At 37.7% G+C, this 21,725-nt stretch overlaps 1 protein-coding gene across 1 annotated transcript in view; it reads right to left on the bottom strand.

Annotated features, from left to right (window-relative positions):
- Positions 1-21,725, bottom strand: part of LOC131693571 (division abnormally delayed protein) — a 290,533-nt gene that overhangs the window by 57,525 nt on the left and 211,283 nt on the right. Inside the window, exon 2 of the mRNA XM_058981494.1 lies at positions 7,181-7,324. Coding sequence (XP_058837477.1) covers positions 7,181-7,324 — 144 coding nt within the window. The remainder of the gene's footprint in view (positions 1-7,180; positions 7,325-21,725) is intronic.

Raw genomic sequence — 21,725 nt, 5'->3', positions numbered from 1 at the left:
CCTCAACCCAAATTACTGTGGCCAGAGTTCAGAGCTCTAAGACCAGAATCCAGAGCCCGAACTTAATCCAAAATACTGAAACAAGAGTTCAGACTCCAGAGCACAGAGCTCAGATCTCAGAGGCCACAATCCAGAGTCCATAACACAGAATCTCGAGGCGAGAGTCCAGAGTACAGAACTCAGCGTGAAGAGTGCAGCATCCAGAATCTAGAGCTCAGAATCCAGAGACGAGAATCCTGAAACCAGAGTTCCGAGTCCAGAGACCAGAGTCCTCAACCGAAAATACTGAGCCCAGAATCCCGAGTTCAGAGTCCAAAGTCCAAAGCACAGAGTCCAGAGACCAGAATTCAGAGTCCCGAGGAGAGAGCCCACATTTCAGAATTCAGAGACTTGAGTGCTGAGCCTAAAGTTCAGAGTACAGAGTCTAGAGTTCAGATTCCAGAGTGAAGGATCAAGACCCCAGATACCAGATCCCATGGTTCAGAGTCCAGAGAGAAATTTGAAACAGAAATTCAAGGCCAGCACCAAGTGTCCATCATCCAGCGATGAGAGTGAAGAGTCCAGGATCTAAAGTTAAGTGTCCATAGACCAGAGACCAGAACCTAGAGTCCCGAGGGGAGAGCTAAGAGTCCAGAATACAGAGTCCCGAGTGCAGATTCTAGAGTTCAGAGTCCAGGGTCTATAGTTCAGGAAACAGAGTCCAGAATCAAGACCCCAGAGTCCATAGCACAGAATATCGAGGCCAGAATCCAGCGTGAAGAGTGCAGAGTCCAGTGTTCACAGTCTGGAATCTAGACTGACTGGGTCTTTTCGGAATGGTCTTGACGAGTAGGTGGCAGAAATTTAAGACGTCATGTTGAAATCCAAAATGGTGACTCCCAGACGTAATTTATTACGATTGCACTTGGGATTGTTTTCTTTACACAGCACTTGATAATGTTTAACTTTGATTTATACAATTCATCCATAATGATAATTTTACTAGAACCGCTCTTCACAACTGTTGTTACTAGACTGCTTTAAGGCCTTAGATTTATAGTACTGTTATTTAGTCAATTGAGTATAGATGCAGGTAAGGTACAGGTAACCAGGGTAATATGCCAAACAAATACCAAATTCGTTACTGATACTTTTTGCATGTACCAGGCAACTAGGAGTTGGAAAATTGGAGATGATTTTGACTTTCGTTGGTTTAGTTTTTGATAAAAATACATTTAAAAAAATCAGTTTGGACAAGGAAAAGCTTTCTTCAAATAACTTTTTTTGCCTTTCTCAATAGAAAGGTATTGCAATTGCTCTGAAAACCGACTTTTTAACGGAGGCCCGGAGGGCCGAGTGACATATACCATTCGATTCAGTTCGTCGAGTTCGGCAAATGTCTGTGTGTGTGTATGTATGTGTGTGTGTATGTATGTGTGTGTGTATGTGCGTCTGTGTGTGTGTACGCGAACACAATCTCACTCACTTTTCTCAGAGATGGATGAACCGATTTTTACAAACTTAGTCCCAAATGAAAGGTGCAACGTTCCCATAGGCTGCTATTGAATTTCTAATAGATCCGACTTCCGGTTCCGGAATTACAGGGTGATGAGTACGATCACGCAGAAAATGTCGATTTTAAGAAATTCTGCAATGAATGTATAATGGTGAAAATTTTTCCAAAATGTGACCACAACTGCTTCGATTTGTAGTACTAGGTCATTAACAGCCATTCAAAGTCTCTTTGGTCACATTGGCCACCATCATCGGTTCCGGAAGCCCCGGCGGAAGTATCCAAATTCAGACTAACAGTCACATCGGTTTCTCGGAGGTGGCTAGACCGAATCAACCAAACTTAGTCTCAAATGAAAGATGTTGCGTCCCCGTAAATGGCTATTAAATTTTATCCCCAACCGACTTCCGGTTCCGGAGTTACGGGTTGTGGCGTGCGATCACATAGCAAATTGTGATTCAAACCGATACCCCGATGGAAGCAAAAAAGGTAAAAATTTCGCTAAAATGTCTCTCAAATAACTTAACTTTGCAATTCTAGGTCACCAACGGCCAAACAAACTTTCGTTGACTACATTGACCACCATAGACGGTTCCGGAAGTGCCCGGGAAAAGCGGCCATCTTTCATAACTAGCAAACTCATATCAGTTTCTCGGAAATGGTTGGGCCGATTTTCACAAACTTAGTCCCAAATGATAGCTCTATCATCCCCACAGATGTCTGTAAAATTTCGCACGGATCGCTTGTATGGTTCCGGAAATATAGACTGAACGGTCCGGTCACACATGAAATTCCCATATAAGCCGGAACTCTAATTTTTTTTTCAAAGGGGGGACCCCATGAAATTTCAAAAATCGAATTCGTATTTTTGATGCCAAACATCTTTAAAATGCATGAAACGTCGAGATTTTATGTTATCTCGAAAAAATTTTTTTTTTATAAAAATCGACTTTTTGGGACTTTGCCGATTTCGCACCTTTTTTCAGTTCAATATTACCGTGGCTGTTTTTTCTTTTTCAAAATTTTACAACTCGAATAATGATTTATTTTCCTGTATATAGTTGTCATGTGATGTATAATAATAAAATGTAATATATGCATTTAAAAGCTTTTAATGAATATAAACATCGCACACATTCTCGTGATTCATGATTGAGAAAGGCACAATTGCACCGCTAGGTGGATTAAAATAGGTTTTTCTTATAAGTTTCCAACTTGATCTTTTAACGGTAGGTACGGAACATAATTACCTATCTTGGAACAAAATTTCATCCAAATCAAAGATGGATTTTTTTTTGTAAATCGACTGTAAGTTTTTAAAATTAAATTGTTTCAGTGTAAGCGTCAATGAAGAATTTTTTCAACATTTTTATTCAAAAATTTGACTAATTTTGTGAAAATTACTCCTGCAACATTTTATTGTAGGATTTGTCATTTTAGACTTTAGCTATTTGAAAAAAACATTGGTAAAAAAAAGTTTGACCCTTTTCAAAAGATAGTCTAGATCATTTTTGCAAAAAAAAAAAAACAAATTGTGCGAAGTGGCTTTTAGTGACAAAGTTCTTATGTACAGAAAGTTTTATTAAAATCTGAGAGCCAACATTTGTTTGAGGTGGCGCGGCTGATTTATCGTCTATATAAAATTTGCTAACAAATTTCAGAGCTGAGGCTTACGCAAGTCATCTTAAACCAGTTTCATCATATCAGGCACTCAGTACAGATAACGGTCAACAGGCAAATTAAATCCTTTTCTATAACATCATATGACAGAGCCGTCGAGGGTGACAGCGGTAGAATCAATGATGAGGTACGATCGATCAGGCACCACCTAGTTGCGATGAGTGATATAACATCTCACTCCCGAAAACCATGCATAGATTATGCTAATTCAGATGATAGTGACAACTTCAAACAGGAAAAATTATGCCCTAATACCTCCAAATAGACTACTAGCACCATCAGCGAGGATTCAAATATCAGAGAAGATTGATTCACCTTTGTATCCTGGAAGTTCTAGAAAGCGACCGCCAGCACCGAGAAGTGTGCGACAACTTAAGTAAAGATAAGATTTAGTAGACGATGAATCAAATATTTAGTCACAGCGAAAAAATCACCATGCGCAGTAGCAAGTTACGTATTTCCTTTGGTGGGTCTAATACTTGGCAGCCCGTACAAAACAAAAAGACCTGGATTATCCCCCGTCAGCTGCAGTTGGCCATTCGAAATAACGAAGAGCTGTGTTGCCTAACATCCATACCATTCAGCCGTCAAAGAAGACCGAAAAGAATTCAGTTTTTCTTTGTTGCTAGGTGAAACGATGCCGAGAAAAAACTAGCAGTAGGTAATGTTCAGAACATTATCGGGGTGTTGACGTAGGACAATTATTTTTTGTACAAGTTTTATTTTCGAATTGATGAACTAGATAGCATTCCTGAACTAGTCAGCATTCCTGAACTTTCACCGCCAAAAAGTATATTCTTATTGACAGACGTTTATATATATTTTATGCGGAGTACTCGGTAATAGAACTGTTTTACTGAACTGATTACCGAACGGGATACTATTCAAATGCCTAGGTAAATTTTACTGAACCCGGTGAATCAAACATAATGTATAGGTAAATTGAGCCGTTGGAAAAAGATACAAGCAGACTTTTAACAATATGATACGCCAAGGAATAGTCCTACGTCAACATCGCGGTGGGTGGGTAATGCCTGGGATATAATCGCGATGTTGACGTGGGACTATTCGTTGGCCTATCATGTTATAAAAATTCTGCTTGTATCTCTTTAAAACGGCTAAATGTACACAATAATTTTGATTCACCGAGCTCAGTAAAAAAATTCTGGGGAATTTGAATAATATCCCGCTCAGCAATCAATTCAGTAAAACAATTTTATTAACGAGTTCTCCACATAAAATATATATAAACATCTGGCAATATGAGTTGATAGTTCTCGGTAAATTTCTACCGATGAAAGTTAAGGAATGTTGACTAGTTAGTTATTCGAAAATTAAATTTGATGAACGGCCAGTAAGAGTAGCATGTTTTTGTCAGGATTTTTTAAAGTTTTACAGAAAACTTTTTGTCTTACGTCAATACCACGGTTATGTTCCGGACATAACCTACTCCTGGTTTTATCAATAGTGCTTGATACTTGCTTAATCACAACCCTCAAAACGAAACCCATCAAATAGCAGCATTCAATGGCTCCCACGGGTCACGTGAGCTTCCCCTATGACCTTTAATTGTACCACCTTCTGCTACCTGCAGCAAATCAGCACTCTTAAATCTCGCAAAGCTGACGAGTAATCTGAAGCGTCAAGCATAAAACACACCTTTTGAGCCTAGCATCAGAAAATCTACAGCATATTTTTACCGCGTTATATTGCCGGTCGAAAGCGTTGTTAGCAATCCGCAGCATAATCCTATCATTTACGCTTTAAAACGCCCGTATACCCACTTGTTAGTGCTACTGTCGGAACAGTGCAGGGCAAGGCACTTAACTGCTGACACCACGGGGTGGAGGTGGTGTATTCATTTAGGCTGTACCTTTAACTGACTCCAAATCTGTTACGATGCGAGATAGGAAGGTGACAGAAACGAGGGATAAGTCGACCCACGAAAGGACTAATTTGTGTAGATTTCCATGGTAGGATTGAGCCTAAACAAATATGTACTGGAAGCACTGATTAATGTGATCAATTATTTGGTGGCTATAGAGTCAGGTATAGTTTATTTCCAGCTTAGTGGTTTTCTGTGGGAGGAGCTTCACATGATTGCGTACAGTATATCTGTAATGAGGGGCTCCATATGTGGTGATACCTACCACAGAAGACAATTATTATCGCAAAGGGGTAATCAAAGCAAGGCAAGTGCACGGTGTAGTATAGAAGGTGGGCACATTTTTCTATAAGTGAGTGCGATTACTCTTTAATTATCGAACAGAAGTAAACATTCTGATTGTTTGTAAATATTCGCAATTTGCAGTTCGTTTTGTTGATCATGTGAGCAGCCCTCAGAAATGATAAATGTTCCCACCTTTTCTTTTCTACAACCTTGCAGTTTTCCAATATACACGAGAGAGAAGACCTGATGGTACAGACAGTAGGTTAGTGTAATGTCTATGGGATCAAAAGCTTAACATGTGATGATTAATGTTTTGCAATTATAGTACATACAATTAATGTGATAATTATGCGCGCATAATGTTCGTGTTTGAATGCTATAAACAGTATTCACAGTCGCTTCGACCAGACCAGAGTGGCTGATTCTGATGATTATAATGAAGGCGAGTAAATAAAAATTAAACTATCTTGGCTTATTTGCATTCGATCGATAGTTGCCAGTACTCAGTATTGCTTGTGGATTATGTCGTATATTTCATCAGTACCGTGTGACCTATTTTTTATTAATCAAGAACAAATGCCTGCTGTTTATGGTGTGCCAGTAATGGATGAATCACGATGCGGAAGAATTAGCAATTATGTTGATACGGACTGCGATCCAAATGAATAATTGTAAAACTAATTCAAAATTCGGTATCCACGATTTACTTTGTTTAATTATAATCCTGTTATGTTCGGAAAGTCCGATACATGCTAAAGATTACGCCACAGAAGGCAACACAAAAGGCCGCTGTACGGGGAATTAGTAAGATTGCCAACTCAAAGACTGAATCTTGTATTAGCAGAAATCGTACATGACTAAATCCTTGGCTCACGATTTTTTTCCCTGTAGCCATTCTGTCCCCCTTTTCCGATCAACAAATCTCAATTCCCTACCTGTCAAGTTTTTAACGTTTCCGCACAAACTTTGCTTCGAGCACCAGCAAAAGTCATGGTTTGAACTGCTGTCATGTCATCTTTTCCATTATTGGAACCCAGGAAGGGATTGAACGATTCTGCTGTACTGTGGAATTGGATCTTCTCCATTTCGACACGGATGTGTACTTTTTTCACTTTTCACCGCATACATAATGGAGTTGAGAATGTACTTTTATTGTTGCTCGATGCTGTGCTGCCATGAACCGGGTCTAGGCTAAAAGAGGGACATTTCAACTAACGAACTTTGGACCCTATGTTTTCCCATGAGTCGCTCGGAGCTCACTTGATAGCATGCTAGGGGAAGTGTAGAAATGCAATATGCAATAAAAAGGAAACTAAACAAAATTTGCATAGTGAGATATATGCAGTACAATGTGACACTTTAGGGGAGGTGGTTGTGAGTACGGCGATAGATATGAGCATCGTAGCATTCTAGCAATCGAGCACCTCCTAGTATTTTTATCATTCGAAAACAGGAAATCTATAATTATGAATTTACGACCATCGATTTTGCAACGAAAATAAATTTATCAATAATTGAGAGCTATTGATTGACGGAGAGTGATAGGCACTCCCGCATTTTCTCTAAAAGATCAGTAATTGTTGAGCACTTCAATCGGCATAACCTTATCAGCGTAAACAACACGCGACTCTGACGAGTGGAAAATAATCAACTGGAGCGCATTTACTACTTAACACCGCGGAATATATACAGAAGAATAAAAACGACTTTCTCGCATTGGCAGCGATGAACATTTAAGCAAAATTCAATCCCAACCCTAATGTTCCTTATTTCGCACAGTTTTCCTCTCGAACAACGCCATGGTAAAAAGTTCCCATACGGCAATCGCCTCGACTCACCTCGGTAGAGATCCACTGTCTGCTCCCAGTGGCCCCGCTGGCTGCGGGTGTGGTGTTTGACTAGTCTTTCGAAGTTTTTCGTCGCTTTCGCTTCAAGCTGACTTTCCACTTGGCTATCACAGCAGGGTCCGCCACAAACATTGCCTGTAAGGGGAAACGAGCAGAAAAGAGAGAGAGGAAATAATTAATCAGATTGAAGGTTTAATTCATTGCTAATCTGTAACGAGTACTATTATGCCACATCTGGCGCATAATCCACCGTGTGACTCCATTTGGCAGCATCAAACAGAGTCGAGAGAGAAGAATCGAAACAACGGGTAAGCACAGCTGCAAGGAAGCATGAAAGCTCATTAGTGGTATTAGTTGTTACTGGTTGAGCGCAAATGCTGCTCCAGTCGGTGCTTTTTATTCAGCTTCGAGCTTTGTTTGATGCATTTTTAGACTGGAGATTAATGCCGCTGATGAAAGGTTTAATTAGAGCAGGGTTGAGCTTTTGTTATTCTTTTCGACAAATAAGAATTACTAGGGGCAAATTTACGTGTATTATTGTCGTTGTTCTGAATTTCAAGAAAATCGACGCATTCGAATGACAAAAATATTATTTTTTCCGATGAACGAATTTTTGTTACGATTATTTTCTTGAAACTTTAACATCAAAATCTCCTATCTATTAAACTTCTCAAGTAAAGCATCTAGGATGAATGTCTATAGAAATCCGAACCAATTTCGAGAAAATAAAAAAACACTCCATCAAACAACAACTCAAGTGCTTGCATAGTTCAGCCCGATGAAATACTGAATGACCCCCCGACGGTCAATTTGGGGATTATTTTTATCCTTGGCAGATGAAAATAATTCCCATGTCAGCTGACGTGATAATCTCTAGAAAGCACCAAATTTCACCAGTACTCTAACAGCTTGCTTCACATCACATCTCCGGTCTACTACTCAGCTCAGTGGGCCTCTTGAAAAGACTTTATGTTTTATGTTTGCTCAAGATTCATCACCGACTAACCGTGCCAGTAGCGGATAACCTTCATCAGTGGGTGAGAGTCAGACGGAGCCGTACACGGATCATTTCGCTCGTCGAATGCTTAGTCACATGAGTTGGTTATATACTGACGGTGATGGTCCAGAGTGTTCACATCGGTTTATTAAGGTGGTTGGAAGTGCTGGGTTCAGGTTTAGCTAGCAAAATGCTTGGTTGAGGTTAGGTTGTGAAGTGAGACTGAATCTCACTCGACGATGTAATACCATAGAAAATGAGAAAAATCATATCGTTCATAGGGTAAATGAATGATAACGAATGGTTTTATTATTATTATTCGTCCTTTTTGATAAAGGTTAAATCAATGGCCCGCTATAATCAACATTTAGGGTATCAGTAAGCAACGATGTAGGAGTTCGCTAAAGAAGAATTATGTAATTGAAAATATGATTGATTTTCTTATGTACCGGTAATGCGTTCCAAATAGATACAAATCAGAGATGTGAGGATTGTTACTTTAAACTTGTGCCATGGTACGAAAATGCTATTCGTCAATATCAAAAGGTGATGAAATATTAGAGGTGCTTGCGGTATCTCTAATATTTCATCAACTGGTATTCATTGTTATTATTGACTAACTTAGAATATTCATCAATACTCTTGTTAAATGCTATAACTCTCTGATAATTCTTGTATTAAAAACAATGAGTAATGTTAGAGCCATATCCGAAGTAAAGAAGAATACACTTTAGGCTGTTAATCACACTTTAGCAATTTTCACGTGCCTCGGATAGATTTCTTTCGACATTTATGCATGACTACATACACTCAAATAGTTAATGGCAATGGAAAATATTCAAACCTATAGTTTAGTTTATCGAAATACGGGTTTGTTCGGGACATTGTAGTGTAGACGTCTTTTTAACCGCCTGATTTTTAGTATTGCCCCTCTAGAATAGTCTCCCGCAATCTCTGTGGCCACGCTGAACTTCTTTTGTTTATCGGCAACAATTTTCGAAAAACTGACAGCGGTAAAAATATAGTGTAAACTATGTATTATAAACTACCTCTACCCAAATTTTCAAGAGAAAATACCCAATGGGTCATTTCTACAGCGTTTTTTTCCGTGATGCAATTTGATGTGGGACACCCTTTAATAGCGTTTTTTTTTCTCGAAACCGCGTTTTTCAAATTGGCGAACACTACAATTCAAAAACTAATCAACAAATCGACTTGATTATTTTATGAGAATGCACATTATGTGTATCCTGTCGATGAACCACAGAAAACTGAATAAAAAAATTCTCCTTATTATTTTGAAGAATAGTGAGCGAATTTTACAGTAAAATATGAGATTTTTCGGTTTTTACGAAGACATTCTCTGAAACTCGCACTTTTTTCTATTGATTGTGGTGTATCGACTAATTACAAGTATAAGCTCTACAAAACTTATTGAATTTCCCGTATCAGACAATTTTATCGAGAGTTATAGTGTTCGCCGCGGCGCTCCTCAACGTGGAACTGGTTGGTCGTATACTCTTGGAACGCTTGTAGTGTGGCTCTGCGTGACTGAAATTATATGTTTTCGTACACAATGAATGTATAAATAAATCTGAACATCATACATAAATGACGTAGCATTTTTGAGTGATTTTAATGTAGAATACATTTAAGCTTTCAATATAGGGGTCCCGTTTCAAAATATCGGCTGCGGCGCCGCGTCAGATTTTGAACGTTAACTTTTATTATACTTAACAGAATGATTTGATTTTTATGCCAATTTGTTGAAAATATGTTCCTCTATGCTGTATTAAAATTTGAAGTATGTATAACATGCACTAATAACAAAAAAATGTGTTTTGAAAAATCTTTCAAAAACGACTCGGAAAAGTGAAAATTTTCAGCCCATCCCGCACAGAGCCGTCACTTTGGTAGACCAACCGAACAATAAAATAATGAAAAGTTTATATATAGGTCCACTACATGTTTGTTCCTATGATTATTCGCATTGGGTTGCTTGACGAGAGCAGTTGGTGGGGGAAAAACGGCATATTCCTTTGGTTAGGCCATTAGAAGCCGGACGGAAAGGAAAGGCTCATGCACGGCACGAGAACGAGCGAGAAAGCGATAGTAGTGCATATTAGCGCGATTATAAAAATATCTGTCGGTCGGTTTTTCTCATCATTCGTGTTCGTTCAAGTTCAAGCACTAGCAAGCAGCCAGTCCACCGAAGGAAAGCAGGTGGCGATGACGACGGTCGGAAAAAGTGCCCCAGCTACTGGTGACTCATCGCAACCCGATCAGGAACTGTCGCCCTGCAAGAATTTCGCCCCAACTAAAGGGCAACAGAGAAACTAATCTGTGTTCTAATAAGAGTTAAACTGGCTCACCGTGTCCGCGGGGAGTGCGTCTGAATTATGCTCCCGCAATAAAACAATAAACGGTTCTTTACAGGACCAATTAATTGTGTTCTAATAAGAGTTAAACTGAAATTTACATTTTATGGTGTATAACAAATAATTTTCAGAAAGCTATATAAGAAATACGATGTGTGGAAGGAAAGAGAATTTAAATTATCCTCTCTCGCTCGTTTTCGTGCACGAATGTGCGTATTCTCCCACCATGCCAAGGCCAGTGTTGCCACAATTGCATGTCGCTATTACAATTTGAATTATTTTATTGAACTATTTGGCAGCTTCCGTTGATTAACTGCATAAATCGATTTGTTTGTGCAGCTCCTTGCTAGTAGCAAACTAAATATCCTTTATCAGCGCTAACAAATAACACAAAATAATTTGAATTTGTGAAAATCTTTTCCTTCCTTCTTTTCAAATCTGCAACATTCTTTGAAAATATTGTTGGAATGTTGTTATTGAAAAACTGAACATGCAAGTTTGCTAGCACTGGCCACTAGATTGAAGGCGATGGAAAGACAGAATATTCGTTTTGGTTATGCTAGTATTGGTAGCCGAACAGAAAGGAAAGGCACAGGAATGGCACGAAAACGAGCGAGAGAGCGATAGTAGTGCTTTCTCGTGTGTTCATATATGAATGTTTTTCTCATCATTCGTATTCGTTCAAGCACTAGCAAGCAGCCAGTCCACCGGAGGAAAGCAGTTGGGTATGATGACGGTCCGCAAAAGTACCCCAGGTACTGGTGGCCCATCGCAACCAACTACCGATCAGGAACTGTCGCCATGCCAGTATTTCGCCCCAAATAAAGGGCAACGGAGCAACTAATCCGTTGGCTAACACTCCAGCGTCTGGTTCGTAAGGTTGTGTATTACTTCAAAGTCGAGCTACGCTTACAAAGCTCAGCCGTAATGAAGCCAGTGATGCCTACTTGGTCGGTTTGTTCGAGGCTACAAAACAGTTCGCCAGGCACGTAACTATCATGCCAAATATATCCAACGATCCAGCGCATCACCATCAACACCAACGCCGATACCAAAGGTTCTTTTCAGAACCACCATTATTACCATAGAGAATTATTTGAAAATTTCCCATTCAAACGTGATTCTGTTGAATATTATTAGATTTAAATTAACGTCTCGAATTGAAATCACGACGCTCCGGTTATGTGACAGACATTACCCACCCATCTTTTTTTTATTGTGACCACGACTAACGGTTTAATATAGACACCCCATTTCAATATTTCTGAAGGAACAGAAGGTCGAGTTTGGAAAGTTTGTAACTTTCATTGTACTTAACCAAATTACACAATGTTCGCACTAATGATTCAGAAATATGACCAGAAATCTTCTATTAGATTTGTAAGTATGTATAATTTACATGAATAAAGAAAAATTGATTTTCAGGAATCAATTATTATCTGTTCTTTCATTGGCCAGTACTACGCGACTTCCTCATGCTAACAATTAATTTCATCGTTAGCCATCTCCCTTACCAAGGCCAACAACGCCAACAAAACCGGTCCTTTTCAGGACCACCATCATTTTTGTAAAGAATAATTTGAAATATTCCTCGCCCAAATCACCTTTTGTCCGAAAATTCCAATGAGTATCAACATATTTGAAGAACGTGTTTCTTATGTATTCTACATCTCTCCGGTTATGTCGCAGACATTACCCACCCATCTTTTTTAACACTCTCCTCTTTCATCGTACAATTTCGTCACAAACCTCTAAATACCCCCCCTCTGGTATTTAAGTAGCCTGACGGTAACCTCCCCTCTTGTCCCCGTAAAAATAAAAAAAATAAAAACTATGTTAGATGAAACGGGTAAGGTTGTCGTGACATCAGATCAACCCATATTTCCCGTTAAAAAAGCTACGTAGCATGACATGACCCCCTACTCCCCTGTCGTCGCATATCATCACAAAATACAAAACTCTCCACTCCCCCATATAATGCTACGTCATTTATGAATGGTCCCTTACCAAAAAGATCCATTGTTATCTTGCATTCAAAATGGTAAATCAAAATAACCCTTGGTTTGAGCACTTTACACCAAACGCACCCCCACCCCCCCCCCCCCCCCCAACTCTTAAAACACTGGTACGACTTTGTTGCATATTTTAGGTTACATCTTTTGATACAGTGAATCAGTTTTCAATGTAGAAACGGTTATATTCAGTTGCACTATCAAATGTATATGAAGAAATAGGGGTACAAGTGGTCAATCCGAAGAGATTGCCGGAAATGTACTGTACACCTCGTACATTTTCTATAGAAATCCAATTCTGATTTTGATGTGTAGGAATAAAAACGCTTTTAATCCACCTAACAGTGTGATGAGACATTTCTTATAACTCTTATCACTCTCTTCGGATATTATATCGTTTGAGAACATTTAGAACTTGATGCTTCGCGATGTTTTTGATAACACATACTACATGGGATAGTGACAGGACTCAGAGAATCGTTCAAATCAGCATATGACAGCATCAGTGCTAGAAATCTCAAACCAAATCAATGGGAAAGCGAAAAAGTGGCCCATAAAATAGACATACAAACGAATTATTGCTAATGCTCTGTTAATAAAATATCTAAATTCCTCAATCAATGCATTGTGGTGGGAAAACTGAATTTTTCTAAAGGGGTTATGTATATTGTACTGAGCCAAAAAATCGAATTTTTTTTTTTAATCGGAATGAAGTTTATACTTTACTCAAATTTTCAACGCGACTGAGACCTAAATATCAACGCTTTTTCTTGAAGAAAGCGATACTAGCAGTGACACCATTCAAAGAAAATCAACAGTGAATATTTCCAGACTTGGTTTTATTTCCTATTTAAGAAATATTGTGTTTTTTACATCCTAGATTGCATGATTCAGTGATCGAAACCCAAAACTTCATGAAGTATTTGAAATTATTAAATTAAAATTTGTGTTTGCTATTGAAATTGACAAAATGATAGTATCGCCCCTTTGACGATTGTTTACTTTTTCGGTCCCACCTATCAGCATTGAAGTATCACCCTTACATTTTGTTTACAATACCAATTTTACAATTGGTGGGGGTTTGGTGAAAATCGATCTTACTGTCCAAACGGCATAATTCCGAAACCGTAATTTTTGAAGTTTTAAAATTATGCAGAATTAATTTTTCAAAAAATAGTAACAGAGTTCGTGTTTTTAGCGAATTTGTTGAGACTTTATTGTAGTCATGAATATTAACCTGAGAAAATTCACCATAAATACTTCTTGGACGATATACCGTCAAAATTATTTTATCAAATGATGCGCTGTTTAACATTTGTAAAACTCATCGAAGATACTAACCCTCCGAAATTGGCGGTTTCAAAATGATGTTATCTTGACCTTAAATTACTGTTTTTGAACATTTGACCTATACATATAATTGGTCATACAACAAAAATCAAATGCTCATCAAAATCGATCAGAACCTGCTAGAGTCGAATGGAAATCGTAATTTTTCATAAATTTCTCTCTACATTCGGAAAGTGTTATCCTCGATATTAATCATATTACGTTTTCGTCTCAACTCGACGCATTCCCAAAATGAAAACCTGTTTTAATCCATCTAGTGGTGCAATTGTGCTTTTCTCATTTGTCCAGACTACGATTCCATGGCTGGTTATGTTCAATACAATGGTGGAATTAAATATTACATGTTCAGTTCGATTTGCACATACGTACAATGGATCGACAGCCACGATCTTGAGATACTGACCGCCGCTGGTTTCAAGCGATGTTTCAGTATCACATAGTAAGATCCGGGAGGTTCGGGTCCTGCCGAAAATTTTCAACTTTTTAAGAAATTTTAAACTAGTTTTAATTTTAAAGTAGCAACCACTTACTGCTTACTCCCTCCGGGCCGGTATGATTGACGATTTTTAGAGTGATTGGATAACCTTTCTATATGAGAAAGGCAAAAATGTCCCAAAAAAATCAATTTTTGTCAAACATTATTTTTTTCGAGTTTACATAAAATCTCGATGTTTCATGCATTATAAAGTCATTTGGCATCAAAAATACAAATTTGATTTTGAAAATTTTTCATTTCAGTTTATATGGGAATTTGCTGTGTGATTGCACTCTTCAACTCGTAACTCCGGAACCGGAAGTCCAATCAATAAAAAAATCAATTGCAGCCGATGGGAAGGTTGTACCTTTCATTTGAGACAAACTTTGTGCAAATCGATCCAGCCATCTCTGATTAACAGAGGTCACATTTTTTTCCACATACACACATACATATATACACACACAGACATTTTCCGATCTCGACGAACTGAGTCGATTGGCATATGACACTCGGCCCTCCCGGTCGGGATTAGATTGACGAATTTTAGAGTGAATGAGAAAGGCAAAAACGTTTTAGCAAATGTTGAAAGTTATGCATTTTTTTGTGAACTGTTCTATGTTTCATAGACATTAAATCAATTTTAACTTCGCTTCCTATTAAATAAAGACCCTTATTACAGTACATCTCTACAAAAACGAGCTCAATTTGAAAAGAAATCTGAGGATTATGATTGATTACAGAACTCTGGAATTTTCTATTGGAATGTTTTCAGGCAGGATTTTGATATTGATGCAATTAGACAACTGTGAAATCAAGACCAATAGATCAGTTACATATCAGGACCCCATTCCGACAATTTATCAAAAGTCCTCATGATGTTTACAACAACAGGATATCAATGTACGGATCAGATAATTGTTATTGTAATATTGAATTAAATCAGTCTGCATCAATAAATTTTCAACTTCAATCCATTTTTTTTTTGGGTGTGGTAAGGGGGGGGGGGGCGTTGTATGGTGTTAAACCCCAAAACCTTCTCTTGGCAACGCCATTGCTTGGAGTTATTTATTTCGCTTTTCATTTTCCGATATGTTTCAGATCGATCCGATGGTCATGAGTTAGAAAAATTGCAGTCAGAAGGTTCGCACAAATGAACATTTTTGCACTGATAAGTTATCAAGTTCCTTCCAGACAACTTGGAAGTGTTCGGTGATTATTTCTAGCGGTTGTAGATAGAAAAATGAAATACAAAATTCGTTTTATCGAAATAATGTTTGGCTTATTTCAATGGATTATTACTATATTGAACAATAAATAGGCGACAAAGAGTAATCCACAAACAACAAGCCATAACTTTTAAAGTATTCAAAATAGATATTTGAAGTCTTCAGTAAAGTTATTCGCAAAAGTAAGAGCTACAAATTTGCTGAAGACATCATTTCGATATAATCACTTCCAAGAAAATTTGTGAAAATATCTCACTCATAGGGGGATTAATTAGCAAAAGCACAATACCAAAAGAAAGGGCATATTGCCTCCATTAAATTCTCCGAAGATACTATTGACCTAAAATAAGCCGTTTTGGCGTTAAAAATAGATTACATGTTTTTGGTCATATTTCTGGCAATGGGAAATGATAAAAATCTTTCGTCCGCATTTAATGTTAAATATCTCTTTTGATAATAGTCCGATTTCAACAATCTATAGCTTGTTCGAAAGGTATTTGTAAAAGCTATCTAAAAAAATATAAATTGTTAATCTATATTGTCAACTTCGGCAAATAATTCCAAGAAACTGCAAAAAACGCCATTTTTACACATTCAAACATTCATATCTTGGAAACTAAACATCAGAATCAAAAACAAATTAATAGCGTTCATACTGTTTTTTAGTTCTTTCATTTAAAATTGGTTTGGATAAGATCGGTTCAGCCATTGCTGAGAAACACGAATGAGAATTTGTCCGTTACATACACACACACACACACACAGACACACACACACACACACAGACATTGTCCCAAATCGTCGAGCTGAGTCGATTGGTATATAAGACTCGGCCCTCCGGGCCTCGGAAAAAATCTTGAAAGTTTGAGCGAATTCTATACATTTCTTTTATAAGAAATGTAAAACTGATGAAAACTTATATTTTTTCTCTTGAAATCATACATGAATGCTTCAATTGCTTTAACAGACATTGGCGCTCATCTTGCCGGATGTTAGGTTACCGGAAACGCTGGTGTCCGTTTCCAAATTAAAAGGTCATTTCCATCAGACTACACATCAAATCACATTTTCTCGACGAAATAAGACTGATGGAAGACCGAAAATGTCATTTTGGACACACATGGCTATTTCATCAACGGTCGTGGAACTCCGGTGTCCGGTTCCGGAGGACTAATTCTGATTTAGAAGTCATTTCCATCATGCGGCACTTTTTTGACGAAATAAGACTAACGGACGGAATAAGACTAACGGAAGAGACTGAACTGGAAATCGGGGCTCCGAAACTGATATTGAAATAGCCGAGTGTGTCCAATATTGCAAATTTGCTCTTCCAGTAGTCCTATCTCGTCATGAAAGTGGTATTTGATATGTCGCATGATGGGAATGGTCTCTAAATCTGAACTGGTCTTCCGGAACCGGACCCCAGAATTCCGGGACCGATGTTGAAATGGCCAAATGTGTCCAAAGTGATGGGAATCTGAACTGAGCCTCCGGAACCGGACACCGGAACTAATGTTGAAATGGCATCCTTGCTCTTCCATCAGCCTTATTTCGTCGAGGAAATGTGATTTGATGTATCGCATGATGGAAATGACTTCTAAATCGGAATTGGTCCTCCGGAACCGGACACAGGAGTTCCGGGACCGTTGTTAAAATAGCCATGTGAGTACAAAATGGCCTCTTTGCTCTTCCATCAGTCTTATCTCGCCAAGAAAGTGATTTGATATGTCGCATGATGGGAATTCCGGGACCGATGTTGAAATGGCTAGATATGTCCAAAGTTGCATCTTTGCTCTTCCATCAGTCTTATTTCTACGAGGAAATGTGATTTGATGTGTAACATGATGGAAATGACCTCCAAATCTGACTGGTCCTCCGGATCCGGAGTTTGCGGTAACCTACCATCCGGCAAGGTAAGCACCAATGTTTGTCGAAGCAATAGAAGCATATCTATATGATTTCAAGAGAAAAGCTTTCACCAGTTTTTATTCCTAAACATCAAAATCAGAATTGGGTTTCTCTTCGGATTGGCTACTTATACCCCCATTTCTTCATATTCATTTGATAGTGCAACTATTCCCCTAAATATAACCGTCTTTAAATTGAAAATTGATTCACTGTATCAAAAAATATAACTAAAAATATGCAACAAAGTTGTCCCGGTGTTTTAAGGGTTAAGTCATATTTGGTTTCGTCTTGAATTGTGGAAATACGAAAATAAAACACATTTTGCTTGGTGGGTAAAAAAAGATTCTGAAAATACGATGTGTCATTTGCAGCTTATTCTAGCTGACTTTTTTCTGTTTTGAGAAAAAACTGATTCATGCGTTTCGGTGAGTACTTCATGTATATATTGTTATAGTATTAGTAAAACTCATATCAAAAATTGCAGAATTTCCAAAAACATAGAAATAACATAAGTCTAAATAAAAAGATCATGCAAAAGAGAACAAAATAGAGATAGTTAGAATAAAGATGTAAGAAATGTAAAAAACGTTAAAAAAATGAAAAAAATATAAGAAGTGGATTAATCAAAAGAAAATCGAAATACAGAAAAAATGACGAATTTGAAAATAGGAGAACCATGGCACAGTGTTTCAAAACGCCGTTTTAATGATCAAAATTCAATAACTCCTGAACCGTTGGATTTGAAGATTAGACTTTTTGAAATAAGTTTCTGGATATAAATAAACGCATCTTTTGATGTAGTGAGTTAAGTGATTAATTCACCTAAAAGTAAGATAGAAAATTTATTTCCCCAAATACTTCAGCTAGAAGCTTACTGTCTTTAGCAAAGTTCTAGAAAATGTTGTTGTGAATAACTTTGCTAACTAACGCGCTATATAGCAAGGGTAGCGAGATATGGAGGGTTACTTGCGATAGATCCCTTAAAACAGTTTTTCTAACATAACTTCTTACGATTATTTTTTATATTAAAATGGTTCTCTACAAAGTTGTTCAGGGCGATAAAATATAAATTTTTGGTAAAGACGATGAATCTGTAGCTCTTGAAACAAAAAAGTTATTGCCAATTTTCGAATATTTTTTGGTCAACTTACAGCTTAAGCAACTTCCTTAATCGCAAAAATTCGCAGATGGCTTTGATTACAATTGAAAGTACTAACGTTTTGCTTTCCATACAATATAAAAACCTTTGTCTGACGGAGTCTGATAGGTAGGTTATGTATGCAACCAATACTCAATATTACCGTCTCCCGTTAAGCACGAAAATTTGTTATTCCGGTTCATAAATCTTTTTCCATATTTTTGTAACGTTTTACAATGTTGTTTTGGAGGGTCCGTAGACACAAGCGATCTATACCAAAATTTGCACGATTACTAAGGGCCATAAAAAGGAATCAGTAGAGCCTGGTGGAGCTAGAAGTCAAAAATTGAACTAGTCTATTATACATTCGTTAAGGCCGGGTAATGCATATACAAGATCGAAAGTTTAAAATTTCACTTCTTCAAACTAATTTCTTAAAAATAAATTCTATATTCTATAAATAAACCTACATATCCAAATCAAACCAAGCTCTGAGTAGTTTCCTTTAGTGCGGTTAAATCATCCAGTTTAATATTTTGCATTATCCACAGGTTCATTAATTCCGAAATAAAGTATTTTGTTGTCAATTATGCTGGGAAACCTAGAAGCTTCATTTACTCTCAAATATGAATTGCTTGATGTAGGAAATCTTATCAAGTCCCAATGGTATTAAGATAGTTTATAGTAAATAGACTAATTCTGGATTTAGAGAGAAATCAGTACTGACATATTCCTTGTGATGCCTGCGAGACTTTTGTCCTCCATCACGGTGGAATACGATTTGATAAGCAAGTATTTGGTTCCAATTTGGCATCTGTTGTAAAGTGCGTTTTTAGCACCATCGGGGTTTGAAGTTACTTAAATACTTTGAACTCTTGAATATCTGTTGTTGTAACTAAAGTAATATGAGTTTGTAAATAAATAATAAAAACCAAAATCAATTATTCGACGATATACTATAGCTTGTAACCGGTATCATCGTTTTGGAATCTTTAGTTTCTATTGTCTTGGTTTTAGAATTGTTTTCACTAAGAACTTTTCAAAATTCCATTCCTTTTTTAGTGATTTTCTCAAGTGATCAGAATTAATACATTTATGCATTAATTTTTGAACCCCTCTAGAAACAAAATCCTGTTTACTGTTCTATTTGACATCAATGTAGTTAATTACGGTTATTTAGCCTCAAAATAATATGATTAAATGTTTTTCATTCACAATGCATTTTTTATATTTAAGTTAGGAATATGACATTCGTTTCTGATATGTTTCAGTAACAACCTTTTCAAATTGAACAAATCAATTAGAATAATAACCAATAGGAGCACAACAGTGTGAAAATACTTCTAAAATCGATATCGTGATAAATGTTTCATATCTAAACATTACACCATTATAATATGCGTCGCAAATTAGTGGCGATTAACTATCAGATATACCAAAACTATACCACCGTGGGAGAATAAATATTGTGCCTTAAATAAATGCCCACAAATATAATAAACACGCAAATTCAAATGCAAACATAGCTCCCATGCGAACTGTATCGTTGAATCCGAGCTCACCACATTTAGTTTATTTCACTTTTTTACCGATAATTACCAGTGTCATTTTTCACCCGAGTAAACATTCCTCGGCGGATTGCTGCGGCTATTTAGCGTTTACTGGAACGAACTTATCGAATCACCCCCTTTTAGGCGGATATTTATGTTTTATTAATGAAAATTGAACAATAATATGTGGAATGCATCGTTTGCATGAAAAAGTAAAAAAAAATGCACACACCAGAACCAGACTAGGCTATGCAACATTTAATTAATCCCACTTGAAAAATTTAATTTATGTCACCTCCGTCATATATATGTACGACGGCAGCAGAAGCACTATTATACGCGAGAGTATGCATCCAGAGCTACCTGATGCTGTACGTGTCCTCATTTTGCCACCTCTGCTAGACGATTGGCATTATCAGCGCTGCAGAGCCGGCGTCATCATAATAGCTGCAAACATTTTGAAGGGTTGTAGCACTCGGGGGATACTTGATCGAAGCTCTTCGCTCACTTCGGAACATATTCCAATTTCAACTTGGTTGCCTCCCATTACAACCGCCCCCTATCACCGGTTTGTCCCTGATTCTTCAAGTGTATAGTCTATATGCTAAGTGGCTGCATTAATTTCACCACACCTTACTCGAAAAGGGACCAGATTGCATACATTTTCCATCCATCCTCCAGTCGAGCCAGCCAGTCGAGCCAGCCGGTCGAGCCAACCTTTACCGCACAGATTCCGCTCATTGGCATCTGCTGTACGTGTAGGTTACAGCGTATCATAGGGACATTCATCCACAGGCAGCAGCACATCCACCCGATCCAATTCCGAACAGGAAGGCTGACGGTTTTTCTACTGCATCGCGCCACCGAAGCACTTAAATTATTTTTCATTCATCCCAACCATCCATCCACGGCTTTCGGGAGGGAATTTTCCGTCCCATGGAACTTTTCATTCATTCTTATGCTATCTTGAAATCGGTAAGAGTATACTGAAAGCAAGCGAAATAGGAAAAAAGAGTGTTGAATGGGTGAATGGCGCGCTTATCCCGGCTTCCAACTTCCGGTGAGAGCGCAACTAGGCAATTGAGAAACTTGTATCCTTCGGTCCTGTACCCATTTCGGGACAGTGGGATTTTTTTTTACAGTAAAAAACAAGTAAAAAGCTTCGCATTAAAAGTTCGAAAGCGTTTTGTGCTTAAAAAGCTGTTTTTCTTTCCATTGGATCGCTCATTGGAAGCATTTAACAAAGTACCTCATACGGACACAAAGTAACACACCACGGAAACAGATTCCATGTAGCTTCAATGTTTTATAGTTTTGTTGTCTGTTTGGTGTGTCCCCTTTTTTCTATTTTTCATGTTCCTGATTGAGCTGGAAAAAATTGGTTTGACCATACGCATAACAATAATGTCGTCGAGCGATATTCAAATTAGATATTAGACTGGTTCAAATATTTGACTAAATTAAAAGAATTTAAATTACCTAAGTCTGCACGCAACGTA

This window comes from Topomyia yanbarensis, chromosome 3, assembly GCF_030247195.1.
Source record: "Topomyia yanbarensis strain Yona2022 chromosome 3, ASM3024719v1, whole genome shotgun sequence".
NCBI classification, from domain to species: domain Eukaryota; kingdom Metazoa; phylum Arthropoda; class Insecta; order Diptera; family Culicidae; genus Topomyia; species Topomyia yanbarensis.
Note: the sequence above shows the minus strand (reverse complement) of the source record. Positions and strands in the feature narration are given on the sequence as shown.